The sequence below is a fragment of the Tursiops truncatus genome, chromosome 2, assembly GCF_011762595.2.
Source record: "Tursiops truncatus isolate mTurTru1 chromosome 2, mTurTru1.mat.Y, whole genome shotgun sequence".
NCBI classification, from domain to species: domain Eukaryota; kingdom Metazoa; phylum Chordata; class Mammalia; order Artiodactyla; family Delphinidae; genus Tursiops; species Tursiops truncatus.
Window position 1 is genome coordinate 74,554,983 of NC_047035.1, and position 12,736 is coordinate 74,567,718.

At 44.6% G+C, this 12,736-nt stretch overlaps 1 protein-coding gene across 11 annotated transcripts; it reads left to right on the forward strand.

The window, feature by feature from the left end:
• The first annotated feature begins 3,945 nt into the window (after positions 1–3,945).
• HAUS4 (HAUS augmin like complex subunit 4) lies at positions 3,946–11,949 on the forward strand. Of its 11 annotated transcripts, none has more exons than XM_033851354.2 (11): positions 4,139–4,279; positions 5,318–5,449; positions 5,950–6,034; positions 7,515–7,650; positions 7,741–7,872; positions 8,213–8,347; positions 9,495–9,591; positions 10,464–10,627; positions 10,771–10,901; positions 11,263–11,331; positions 11,476–11,949. In XM_033851354.2, exons 2-11 carry the CDS (start codon positions 5,434–5,436, stop codon positions 11,657–11,659), a joined length of 1,149 nt encoding a protein of 382 aa, XP_033707245.1. In that variant the 5' UTR covers positions 4,139–4,279; positions 5,318–5,433; the 3' UTR covers positions 11,660–11,949. The 11 variants fall into 11 exon arrangements, with proteins under 11 accessions (XP_019804140.1, XP_073656761.1, XP_073656762.1 ...); XM_019948579.3 differs by having other exon boundaries at positions 10,482–10,627; XM_019948581.3 differs by lacking the exons at positions 4,139–4,279; positions 5,318–5,449 and adding an exon at positions 3,946–4,082 and having other exon boundaries at positions 7,508–7,650.
• The last annotated feature ends 787 nt before the right edge of the window (positions 11,950–12,736 follow it).

Consider the following 12,736-nt stretch of genomic DNA (forward strand, 5'->3'; position numbering starts at 1 on the left):
CATTTTCCAGTGAACACCCTTGAAAATAATTCTGAAATCTCTTGACTGCCTGTAAAATTTTTATTCCTGAAACTAGCTCTGAGTCCATAATACCATAATATATTCCTGCTACTTGTCTTCAGATACTTTCAAAGTGGTATGGCTTTGTTTGTTTGTTTGTTAATTTTTATTTATTTTTTATTTTGGCCACGCTGCATGGCATGTGGGACGGTTCCCCAACCAGGGATCGAACCCAGGCCTCCACAGTGAAACCACTGAATCCTAACCATTAGGCCACCAGGGAATTCCCCAAAGTGGTATGGCTTTAAAAAATTTTTTTTTCTAAATAACTGCTTAGTTAAGCATGGTTCCATAATTCAATGGCTATTTTAATGTCCTAGCTTTGAAACGGGTTATGTAAGCCCAAATTTTCAGTGGGAGAAAATACTTTACTCAAAACTTTCCATTAAAAAAACAAAACAAAAAACTTTCCATTAGTTTGATAAGTAGAATCCTAAATGCTCAACCAAAATCTCTATCTTTGGAGCAGCGTTTTGTTTCCTGGCTAGGGTATGGGAGGCAGAGTCCCTGCAATATTCTCAGCAAATCTCCATTCTTCTCTGCAATTCTAAACAATGCAGCAAAGGAATGGCCCAAGTCTGAAAGGCTAAGTAGACTTTTTCTCAGACTCCCATTTACATTTATTATCGTTAAAACATATGTGAATATGTTTTTGAATATTGTTTTGAATCCTCAATCAAGAGCAATGTCTTCAAGAAGGTAGAGCTAGATTGTGAACACGAGTTATGCCTAATTTATCTTTCTCCACCTCCCCCCTAACACCCCCTCCTCCACCAGAGTCTAGCTCAGGAATACTTGAGCATGTTCATGGCTTTATCATTAAAGAACATTTAAGAAGTGGGCGATTGTATTTTGCATATGGTATAGCAGAAGGTGAGATGAACAACAGTGATGAAGAGACAGGCCTATAAAGGCCAAGCATCCCACGGAAGAAACAAAACTATATAAGGTATTAGCACTGTGGGGTGGTCAAAAATTCATCCTTTCAACAAATAAGCGCCTCTGTATGCCAAGCACCGAGATAGGTACCTTGGGGTCATGGAGGAAGCACCTCCTTAAATACAAAACCAAACAAATTAAGGTTTTAAAGAGGATTCTGTAGCACTTCTCAACAATAAAAACATGAACTGAAAAAAAAATGAATTATTAAGAGTAGCAACAACATGGATAAAACTCAAAATTAACTATGCTGAGTAAAAGAAGCCAGACAAAAAAAAAAAAAGAGTACATCTTTATTTGATTCCATTTATATAAAATTCTAGAAAGTGCAAACTAATCTACAGTGACAGATAGCAGATCAGTGGTTGCGAGGGGCCCGAGAGAGGAATTACAAAGGGGCACAAGTAATCACTTAGGGAATGACGCCTATGTTCACTATGTTGATTGCGGTGATGGTTTCACAGATGTATAGTTATGTCAAAACTTAATGAGCAGTACACTTTAAATATTGTATGCCAAAATACCTCAATAAAGCTGTTTTTAAAAAAATCCAGAGCAAAGAGATAGAGAGGGAGGGAGGGATGGGAAGAGAGAAAGAGAATGAATTCTAGGGCCTCTCTCACAATTCTTTATTGCTCAAGGACACCAGATGGTGTCAATTGTAAGATCCTTTTTCGGTATTCCACTGCAGTCTTAGCTGCCAGGATGGTCTATAGGCTCAACTTTCTCGTCTTAAGTAGAACTGGCCTGTGAAGTCTTTCACTTCACCTGGTCTGGTCTCCTCTTGGACCCAGGATGCAGCTTGGACTCCTTGTCTCTGCCTCCACTTGCTGGGATGTTTCCTCCATTCAAAATGATCCAAATTTCCTCTCCTTTCAGGCCCAGCTAAGAGAAGATTTATTTCAGTCTTCCCTATCCATTCCTGCAGAAAGAGTTCTGTACCTTCTTCAATTTTCTCTGGTATTTATATTCTTTTTTTTTTTTCTGGTATTTATATTCTAAACTGCTCTTTTGACACCTTTTTGCTGCCATGTACTGTTTGCTTTTCATATGTATGTTTTATCTTCTGAACTAGATTATGAACTTCTTCAGGGCAGGGACTGAGTCCTATTTATCTCTGTGTCTCTCCCAAGGCACTTAATAAGTGCTTAATAAGTGTCAGTTGTAAAACACCTCACTTTGACAGTCTTCCCAAAGCATTATCTCAGCCATTATCTCATCTGATCATTACATCAACACCGTGACATTGGAGGAGCTAGAAATATGTTAGTTCTTCCTTTTGACAGATAAGGAACCGGAAACCCAAGGTCACACAGTTTGTTAGAGACACAGATGGAACAGATAATTGCATGTGAAGGTTTGATCCAATTCAAGTCTTCCCAAGGCCCTCTGCCCTCCTACCTGAAGACAGGCCTCTGTACCCTTCACCTCCTCATTCCCCCAGTACTTTAGAGCTGCTTAGCCAAAGCTTTGTAGTACCATTTTAGAAAACTTGGCAACTATGAGACATGAAATTTCTGTAGATTTCTGATCAGCTCTGAGTCACCAAAGCACGCTTGCTATTTTGTTCCAAGTGCTGTTTCTTAGGGACATTATGCCTGATATTTAATGACGCTGCACTACAGAACTGAGGAAGCATAAATGATCTTTAAAAGCCTTAGAAAATGACAGCACTTTAACATTAAGCATGAAAGGTGACAGTTGACAAGATGACCAGGGGTAAAAAATTTCTGCACTGGATCACCCTATTTCCCTATGTATTGCTCACAGAATTCTCTAGTTGGTACCAAAAGAAAAGGTTAAACTCTCTGCCACCCAGCACATCTAGCCCTGAGATTCTTTTCCCTCTACCCCAGACTATCTGCTTCTCTGATGCAAGAGATTTCATAACCTTGGTGCAATTTACTTAGCATCAAATATTTTTAAAATAATTCACCTAATTCCAGTCGACTTTGAAAAAAGGGTGGGTGGGGGTTAAGACAGAGAGAGGTGGGTAGATCCCCCCTGAGAGGAGCAATGACCTTTGGTCAAAGTCCATAGCCAGCCTGAGGTCAAGGCCAGAGAGGAAGTCAGGGGAATTGTCCTCCCACCTCCTGTTGGGATCCCCCATTGGCTGATACTGGTCAGAGAATATGGGAACCCTGAAGTCCTGAGGTAGTCCTTACCTTCTACATAGGTTGAAGAGAAGGTGGATCTGGGGGGCAAATGTAAGACATCCAGCTCACTGGTCTACGGGTGGGCAGGTGACCCAACCTGGCAATAAGACATATGGGAAAGTCTGCTGGGTGCTCCTGGGAAAGATTTTCTTCCTTGACTGTTACAGGAAGAAGGCTCTTCCCCTTCCATTTTGCTTGGGATGCTGTTGAGAGGATGTACTCCTTGAACTTCTGAAGCCACCTTTTGACCATGAGGGGATTGCGAAGAGAACTGTAAACAACCTTGATACCAGGGAGCTACTAAGAAGCCTTAGGACCCCCAGCTCCAGACTTCTGGTTAAGCAAACAATAAATGTCCACATAGTCTAAAGAAGGAAGACAGGGGTTTTAGTGAAGGATGAGAGGTAAAGGAGAGGGCAGAGGAGGAGCCTGGGGGAGGAAATTGGGTGGGAAGCCCATCCAAGGGGCAGGGGTGGCAGCGCCAGTGGGCGGCAGGTCTGGGAAGGTTCAGAGGGCCCTTGGGTCAGGTTTACACTCTGCAGGCCGCGACCTTGAGCAAGCCACATAACCTCTTTGCGCTTTAGTCTTCCCCTCTGTAAAATGGGTATGATAGTGACTTCCTCGTAGGACACTCTAAGAACTAAACGGGGCGGGGCAAGGGAAGTAAAACTCTTGGCATAGTCTGACTCATTGTGGGCCCTCAGTAGAAGCCGGCAATTATTACCGTCTTCTCAACGTTTGCCCTCAACATGGGGGAAGGTACCCAGGAGAAATGGTAAAGAAGTCTGCCTACCACGTCTCCCCTTCCCAGCCCGGATTCCGAACACCCAGTCTTCCGGCCGTTGGGGTCTAAGGGCGCGAGCGAGGCGGGGGGCGGAGCCTGCGTTCCCGCCTCGAGCGGGGCCCCGCCCCCTACCACTGCCTCCGGTGAGCTTTCGGCCTTTTCCCCTCCCCCGACCTCCCCGCGCGGCCCTCACGGGCCTAGTTTCCCGCAGCCCCTGAGCCCGGTACGAGGGAGAGGTTCCGGAGCCCGGGCGCGGCCGGGGGCCGGGTGTTGCCGCCGGCCTGCCCGCCCCAGCCCCCTCGGCACTGCCTCGGGAGCTTCAGCTGCCCACGCTGTGCAGGTTTGCTCCGGAGGGTCGGCGGGCGGCGCTGCGGGGAGGAGGAGCGCTGGGAGGGTTAAGCCGGCCAGTCCCTGGTATCCGGTCGCCGAGACCGCCCTCGGCCTTGGGAATCCTTGACTGCCCAGGCGGAAGGAAAGTAGGCGCTGGAGAGCCCGCGCCGCATTTAGATTCATCTCGGGCTCTGTAAGGGTCACATCTTGTGAAAATACCTGTAAAATCAACTTAACGTTCAGTGCAGCGTGTAAAGACAGATCTAAGAATTTAAAAGACGCCTGAGTCAACATTTAAATGCTTCGGTCCTTGTATCACCGTTTAGACACGTCTGAGTGCAAAGGGTGGAGAATCGAGCCTCATTGCTGCCACCGTTCACGCCCTGTAGCACTTTAAAAGGGTAGAGGAAAGCACCCTAAAAAACCCCAAGTGGGCACTTCCCCTAGGGAGGGAAGAACAGCTGACTTTTTTTGAAATTTGGGTTGGTCCTCATTTCCGTGGGCGAAGTTTCCCTGCAAAATTTATTTTCAGGCTTAGATCCGTGATAAACAGAATGCTAAAACACTAAGTAGTGGCTTTTGTTGACAAGTCGATTGTGTTATTAATTCTTAATGTCTCATCCAAGGCAGGAATCGTTATCTCAGTTTTGCAGGTGGGAAAAAGTTTGGCACAAAAAATCAATTCCCTTAAATTCGCACAGAAGCAACGGCTGAGCCGCAAATTAAGTCTTAGCATTCTGATACCTCAGCTACGGTCCCCCTCTAGACCATGTTACAACACAAATGAGTAGTTACTTTGATGTTACTCATAAAACCAGGGAGTAAACCAAATGTTCTGTGAACATGAAGTGTTAAATCATGGTAACCTATGTCTGTTCTGCTTTGGGAGGCTCAGCTTCCCTTTGGAGTTTGATACTTTGCAGAGAGGAGGGGGTGGAGCAAAGAAAGAAAAAAATGGGAAGTCATGTCAAGGGAAAAATTTTGTCTCCACAGAGTCCAAACTGTGCCCATCTTTACTGCCCTTTTGTGTTGATGTCATTCTTTTCAGTGTACTCCGTGTTCTGGCAAAACACCGACGGCTCACGTCGTCCTCCCTGCCTCAGACGCATTAATACACCTTTGAGTTCCTCTTCTGGCCCTGACCTCCCTGTCAGTCTTCTTGTCATGCTCTTTCCTCCAGGTGCTCTTTACTAATGCTGTTATGTGAAAACCAGTTGTTTTTGTTCAAGTGTGGAATGATTCGTCAGTCCAGAAGGATGTTTCTAGAGTTAATGATCAAAAACTACCAACAGATCTCAGATGAAAGGACAAGTTAAAGAAGCACAAGAAACTATTGTGGAATTTGATAGCTGGCTTATTTGACTGGAGAAAAAAGCAGACCTGGATTTTTTCCCCCCTTTTCCCAGTTCACTCATAACTGGAAAGCAGCAGCTCAGTTTTAACCTTAGACATAATGGTGGGGGGAGGGGGCCATCCTCCTGTTTAGACTAGTGAATTGGAAAGTTTTCTTTCCCAAGGAGGCTCCTTTTCAGACAGGACCCAGGATGTGTGACATAGTCCCCGCCCTGTAAGAGGTGTTTCTCCTCCCCAGCTTGTAGATGACAGAAATTTGAACCCAAGGTAGTTGTCTCTCTGGAGCAGCCAAGCCAGTTTATTTATCTTTTTGTTTCTTTCACTCAGTTGGACAGATAAGAATCACAAGAAAAGCAGATGGCATCCGGGGATTTCTGCTCATCTGGAGAAGGGATGGAAATACTCCAACAAGGTAAGTGTAGCCATTTGAAAGAGGATTGAGGACTTATCCAGAGAGGTCTTATCTAGGGTCTTGTCGTCTATAATAAAAAGGGGGAATTCCCTGGTGGTCCAGTGGTTAGGATTCGGCGCTTTCACTGCCATGGCCTGGGTTCATCCCCTGGTTGGGGAACTGAGATGCCATGCGACGTTGCCAAAAAAAATAAAAAAAGGATTTATAATGTTCACCAGTATGGTTTCTCGCGCAAAAGCTTAACTTTCTAGAGAAACTAGAATACTTGAAGATTCTTAAACACTCTCTTATTGGCAGACAGATTATACTGACTCCTGTTCGGTACCTGCTAGTGCAGTAGACTAAAATTTCAAGATGCTCCCACGCTGAGTTAGCAAGCATATCCTGAAGATGAGCGTGGCCAGTGAACTTTTGAAAGCTACCTTCCTACCTGTGTCTTGAATTTTCTCATATCTTGTCCTCCAAAATCTCAGATCCTTCCATATCTTGAATTCTTTGCATATCTCAAATCCTTTCTTGAATCCTTCAAAAACTTGAATCTTCTGTATTTTGACCATTTCCATAGTGATCTTTCAATGCGTTTGGGGGAAAAAAAAGAGAGATTGCTTATTCTCTAAAAGGACTCTGGTATGATGGTCCAAAGAATGAAAATGTAAGTGTTTGGTGAGTGGGAGTAAAACATAAGACCTCAGCAGAAAGCACGTGGGAAAAGAGATGGAAAAAAAGCCCTTTGAGCATATGGAATAAACAGTGGATCCTGACTTCTTGCACTTTTTCTCACGCATGTGCTGTTCTGCATCCATATGGGTTACTCAGTCTATTTACAATAAGGAGAATTTGGTTAGTTAAATTTTTTATTTACTGTTAAGAATATACCTTCTCTCAGTCTTGCTTATGCGACTAGAGATCCCATACAACGAGGGAACTTTACACGTGGTTTTTTTTTTTTCCTTAAGAGCTCTAGGTATTCTGTGTGAATGAGGCATTTTAGGTACTGTGGTATACCAAAGAGTCCCTTATTCTTGATTCTCTTTGTCTAATATTTTCCAACTGCATTTCCATTTTCTAAGATCTTAGTTTTTTTAAGACTCATTGCCTAATTCTTGATTAATGTCCTTGTATATAATATAAATGCTTGTTACTTTGAGTATTGCCTCTAGTTTATTTGTGGATTTTTTTCTTTCTTTCTTTCTCTTTTGGCCACGCCACGGGGCTTGTGGGATCTTAGTTCCTTGACCAGGGATTGAACCCCGGGCCCTCGGCAGTGAAAGCACAAGGTCCTTACCACTGGACCACCAGGGAATTCCCTGTTTTTTGATTTTCTTAAAATTTTCATTCGATTTAGAAAACTTCCCTACCAAAAACCTAGGGGTTTTTTGGAAGTGAGTATTAAGCTAAGAGTTATGCTCAGTTATATAAATTGAGTCCATACTGTCTTTGCTTTTTGGTCCCTATGGGGGACATCCCTTTAAGTGTGCAGCAAACAGCTTCCTCCTTGTAACCTGAGTGAAGAGGACCTATTACAGAACCCACACTTCAGCAAACTGCTGCTGAGTGTCTCACAACACATGGACGAGAGTGGCTTAAGCCTCACACTGGCAAAGGAGCAGGCTCAGGTAAGGGCCCTGGGAGAAGGGCTAATAGGGAGGAAGGAAATATCTTCTGAGAAAGAGGGGTTCCTACCTGGGATTTTTTTGGTTTTCTAGGCGTGGAAGGAAGTTCGATTGCATAAGACAACGTGGTTAAGGTCTGAAATTTTACAGAGAGTCATTCAAGAGCTGCTTGTGGATTACTATGTGAAGACACAAGACAGAAATTTAACTTCTGAGGACAAAAAGGTGAGGCAGGAGAGATGAAGTAGGCATTGGTACCAGCTGTAGGAATGACGAGGCCAGCTATGGCTTCAACTGATTCTATGATCTGGGGGAAATAGGAGCTTTGGGTAGTGGTTATCAAGAAGGAAAGGGACTGTGGTTATGGGGAAGAGGTGGATGTGTTGTCAGGGTTTTGAAAAGAAAGATTGACAGGAGAAAGTACTGGCAGCTGGGAAGTCATCCGAAGGGGATGACACGTTTGAGGACTTTGAAGATGTGTGAAAAACTGGTTTGTGAGGATGGAGGAGATGGAGTGGGAGAAGTTTTATAGTAACTTCTTTTTGTTTTTTATTCTCTCTCTCAGTTTCATGAGACCCTTGAACAGCGGCTGCTCGTGACTGAGCTGACACAGCTCTTAGGTCCCAGCCAGGAGAGGGAGGTGCCCCCACTGCTTGGGCTGGAGAAGGTGGACCTTCTGGAGCTCATGCCACCCTCAGAGGTTGGCGGGGGGCAGATATTGGGACCAAAGAAGGGAAATGGGTTAATTTCTCCCATATATTTAAACATTTTTTGGTTAAGCTTTATTGTTTCTATAAAAATGAAACATGTTCGTGGTGGTCAAGCTCAAGTAAGTAAGAAAGACATTACAAGGAAGAAAGTAAAAGCTGAAATACTAAATCTAGAAATAAATGCAGTATTATTATATACAGCTTGACATAAATAGTATTATACCTTCTATACCTGTATAGAGAGTATAATCTGTTCTCACAATATATTTTGGACTTTTTTCAAGTATATGATTATTTTAAGGTATATATATTACTCTTCAAATAACTGTAAATAAGATGATACCTCCTAAAGCACTCTTTTTTTTTTAATTGAAGTGTAGTTGATTTACAATATTGTGTTAGTTTCAGGTGTACAGCAAAGTGATTCAGTTATATGTATATTTATATCTATTCTTTTTCAGATTCTTTTCCCTTATAGGTTATTATAAAATATTGAGTAGAGTTCCCTGTGCTATACAGTAGGTCCTTGTTGGTTATCTATTTTATATATAGTAGTGTGTGTATTGTTAATCCCACCCTCCTAATTTATCCCTCTCACCTTCCTCAGGCACTCTCAGCAGTGTCCAGGCACATAGTTAGTGCTCAGAGTCCTTATTGTATCATCAGTTTAAATTACAGATAGGATTCCATTGTATGGATGTAGCATAATTTGCTTAACGTTATTGATGGATATTAATTTAAGGTTATTTCCACATTTTTGCTGGTAGAAACCACACTGATAGGAACATGGTAGTTCATACATGTCTTTGTATGATTATTTTCCGAGTGTTAGTGCTTGAATTGGGATCACCAGGTCACAGGCTACACACATTGAACACACTGGTACGTATTGCCAAACTGCTCTCCAGTGAAGAGCTCCCAGTGTACCTAGGTCCCCACATTTTCATCAGCATGGGATCTTGACAGTCATTGTATTCTTTGCTAATTTGATGGGTTAAAAATTAATCTCCCTGATGTCTCTTGATGCATTTTCTTTGGTTATCATTGAGATTGTTAGTCATCACATATTCATTCACTGGATCTTTCTAGTTCCAACAGTCTGTCCACATCTCACTTTTTTCACTTCTGTGGCTGTAGGATTTTATGTGGATGAGAGCCCGGCTCCTGCTTGAAGTGGAGGAGCAGCTCAAGAAGAAATGTTTCACTCTGCTCTGCTACCACAATCCCAGTTCAGGTGCGTGCTGGCTGTGTTCTGTTCATGGCTGGCCTTCAGGGCTCCTGGTCTTCTCTTTTGAGAATAATGTGTTTCAATTTTAGATTTGGGACAGAAGCTGAGAAGCGTTGGAAATGTTTACTTGTTTGTTTCCTTGCTGGTAGAATAAAGGCAAGAAATTTTGTACAGACTTCTTTTATTCAGCAAAGTGGCAGCATCCTCTTGCTGCAGGGAAGCATGGTTCGTTCTTAAGAGAATCAGAATGAAATAGGGAGTAAAATTCAGGTTAATAGAAGTTGACCTTATCTTTATTTCTATGATTTAAGAGTTAAGGGCCAGGGCTTCCCTGGTGGCGCAGTGGTTAAGAATCCACCTGTCAATGCAGGGGACACGGGTTTGAGCCCTGGTCCGGGAAGGTCCCACGTGCCGTGGAGCAAGTAAGCCCACGCGCCACAACTACCGAGCCTGTACTCTAGAACCCGTGCACCACAACTGCTGAAGCCCGTGCATCTAGAGCCCGTGCTCCGCAACAGGAGAAGCCACCAGAATGAGAAGCCCGCACACCGCAATGAAGAGTAGGCCCCGCTCAGTGCAACTAGAGAAAGCCCACGAACAGCAACGAAGACCCAGTGCAGCCAAAAATAATAAATAAATAAAATAAATAAATAAATAAAAAAGACCCAACACAGCCATAAATAAATAAATTATTTTTACAAAAAGATTAATAAAAAAGAATTAAGGGCCAAATCTGGAAAGTAAGAGAACTGGGCTGTTTTTACCAGGTCATCAGAAGAAAACCTGGAGGAAGACAGAATCTGTAGGGTTAGATATCGGATAGGGGCACTGAAACATGGCCTTCAAAGGGCAGGAGCAATTAGGGTTTTCCTATCCAGCGCTCTGTCTCTGCCCAGATTCAGACAGTGAAACCCTGAAGGCAGCAAAGGTATGGAACCTCGCAGAGGTCCTGGTGGGTGAGAAGCAGCAGTGCCAGGATGCCAAGAGCCAGCAGAAGGAGCAGATGGTGCTCCTGGAGAAGAAGAGTGCCACCTACTCCCAGGTTTGGCAGGGCGGTGGGATGGCCTCCTTTCTTTTTTACCCTGACCCCAGGGGCCCCTCTGGGGAAGCCAGGGATTTCTGATCTGCTTTCTTTTCTACCCTCTTTCATGGCCGCCCTCTTGCTCCTGCCTCCTGGGTGCTCAGGTGCTTCTTCGCTGCCTGGCCTTGCTGCAGAGGCTTCTTCAGGAGCACCGGCTGAAGACTCAGTCTGAGCTGGACCGTATCAATGCCCAGTACCTGGAGGTCAAGTGCAGCGCCATGATCCTTAAGCTGCGGTGAGCTGTGAGCGCCGCGGATCTGAGGGACTCCATCTCATACACCACCCACTCCAACCCTCGCCCTCATCTCTTTCGTCTCCATTGCGCCTGGCACCCTGTGGGTGTTCAGTAAATGTCACATAGCAGTATTAGCCTTTGGATTACTCTAAAGCTGTCAACATTCTTGGGTCTTTTATTTTAAAGCCCTCTGAAGTAGGTGGTTTACTGTGAGCTAAATTGCTCGGGAATTTGGAATGACCTTGTTTATCCTGTCACTGCTCAACACAGGACCTTGACCATTGGCAGGTCCTGGGTCCCATTCCTAAGTCTACTGCTGTTAGGGATCCTCAGCTTGACATTTCTTTCTTCCCTCGGTCAGGATGGAAGAGCTCAAGATTTTGTCTGACACTTACACTGATGAGAAAGTGGAAGTTCATCGTCTCATTAGGTGAGAACTCCCAAGAGCCTGACGCAGCTATTCAGAGCTGGTCCCCATACCCTCCAGACTCATTCATTTTAGTGCCTTCTCATTCTCGTGTAGTTTCTGAGGAACCAGATCCTTATATTGTATCTTCTGTGCCTGGGCTTTTAGGGACCGTTTGGAGGGGGCCATTCACCTACAAGAGCAGGACATGGAGAAGTCCCGACAGGTCCTGAACGCCTATGAGGTCCTCGGGGAGGAGTTTGACAGGCTGGTGAAAGAGTACACCCAACTCAAGCAGGCAACTGAGAACAAGCGCTGGGCCCTCCAGGAGTTCAACAAGGCCTGCTGCTGAGTGTGGGTGGGGCCAGGAGGCTCAGCTTCTGCATAGGGGCTGCCTCCTCCTCTTCCTGCTGGAAGGGCCACCTCCACCTGAGCCCACCTTCACTCAAGGGAGCGTGGGGACACTTGCTCAAAACACTGCAGTCCTTTAGGCACCCTCCTGGTTTTTCTTCCTTGTTTACAATGAGAGTCTCTTCTAGCAAATGTAACAGATTTGTATAATTTTCTGTACAGCTATTTGTCAGTGTCAGCCCTGTATCATACTTGATTATCTCCTGAATAAAGTGATAATGTTATATCTGAGGATTTTAGTCATTTTCCTTTGGGCAAAGATAAAAAAAGAATATCAAAGGCTATATGGAAAAAAAAAAAAAAAGGCTATACGGATAAGGAGGGAAACTGAGTGGATCCAAATAGAGATGGATCCGTAATGCTTACTCAAAGTGAGGGAGGTTGAAGGGCCATCCCACCCACGTGGAGTCTTTCTTTCTTTTTATTTATTTATTTATTTTTGGCTGTGTTGGGTCTTCGTTGCTGTGCTCAGTCTTTCTCTAGTTGCGGTGAGCGGGGTTCTCATTGCGGTGGCTTCTCGTGGAGCACGGGCTCTAGGCACGCGGGCTTCAGTAGTTGTAGCACGTGGGCTCAGTAGTTGTGGCTCACGGGCTCTAGATCGCAGGCTCAGTAGTTGTGGCACATGGGCTTAGTTGCTCTGCAGCATGCGGTATCTTCCCAGACCAGGGCTTGAACTGGTGCCCCCTGCATTGGCAGGTGGATTCTTAACCACTGCGCCACCAGGGAAGTCCCATGTGGAGCCTTAGAGGCTTTGTTCTTAGCAGAAGTGGATTAAAACTGGTCTTGCTCTTGAAGAACTATAGTCTCCAGAGGAGTGCTAGATGCTCAGATGGATAGGGAACTATTCTGTCACTGTGGCTCTCAGTGGGGCGGGTATGATAAAGTAGCAGGGCATCCAGCTCGGTTACAGGAAAGGACACAAGGCATTTGTGTTCCCGCTTCCCTCTGGTGTGGTTTGAGGGTTACTTCTTTCTCTGAGAGCAGAGGGTGGGAGGAGATCACCCTGAGGAACCAAGTT

Excerpts from the sequence above, each read along its gene's own strand:
- HAUS4 (XM_033851354.2), top strand. Across the intron at positions 6,035-7,514 it reads GATGGAAATACTCCAACAAG|CAAACAGCTTCCTCCTTGTA; the intron begins GTAAGTGTAGCC and ends TTAAGTGTGCAG. Across the intron at positions 10,628-10,770 it reads AGAGTGCCACCTACTCCCAG|GTGCTTCTTCGCTGCCTGGC; the intron begins GTTTGGCAGGGC and ends CTGGGTGCTCAG.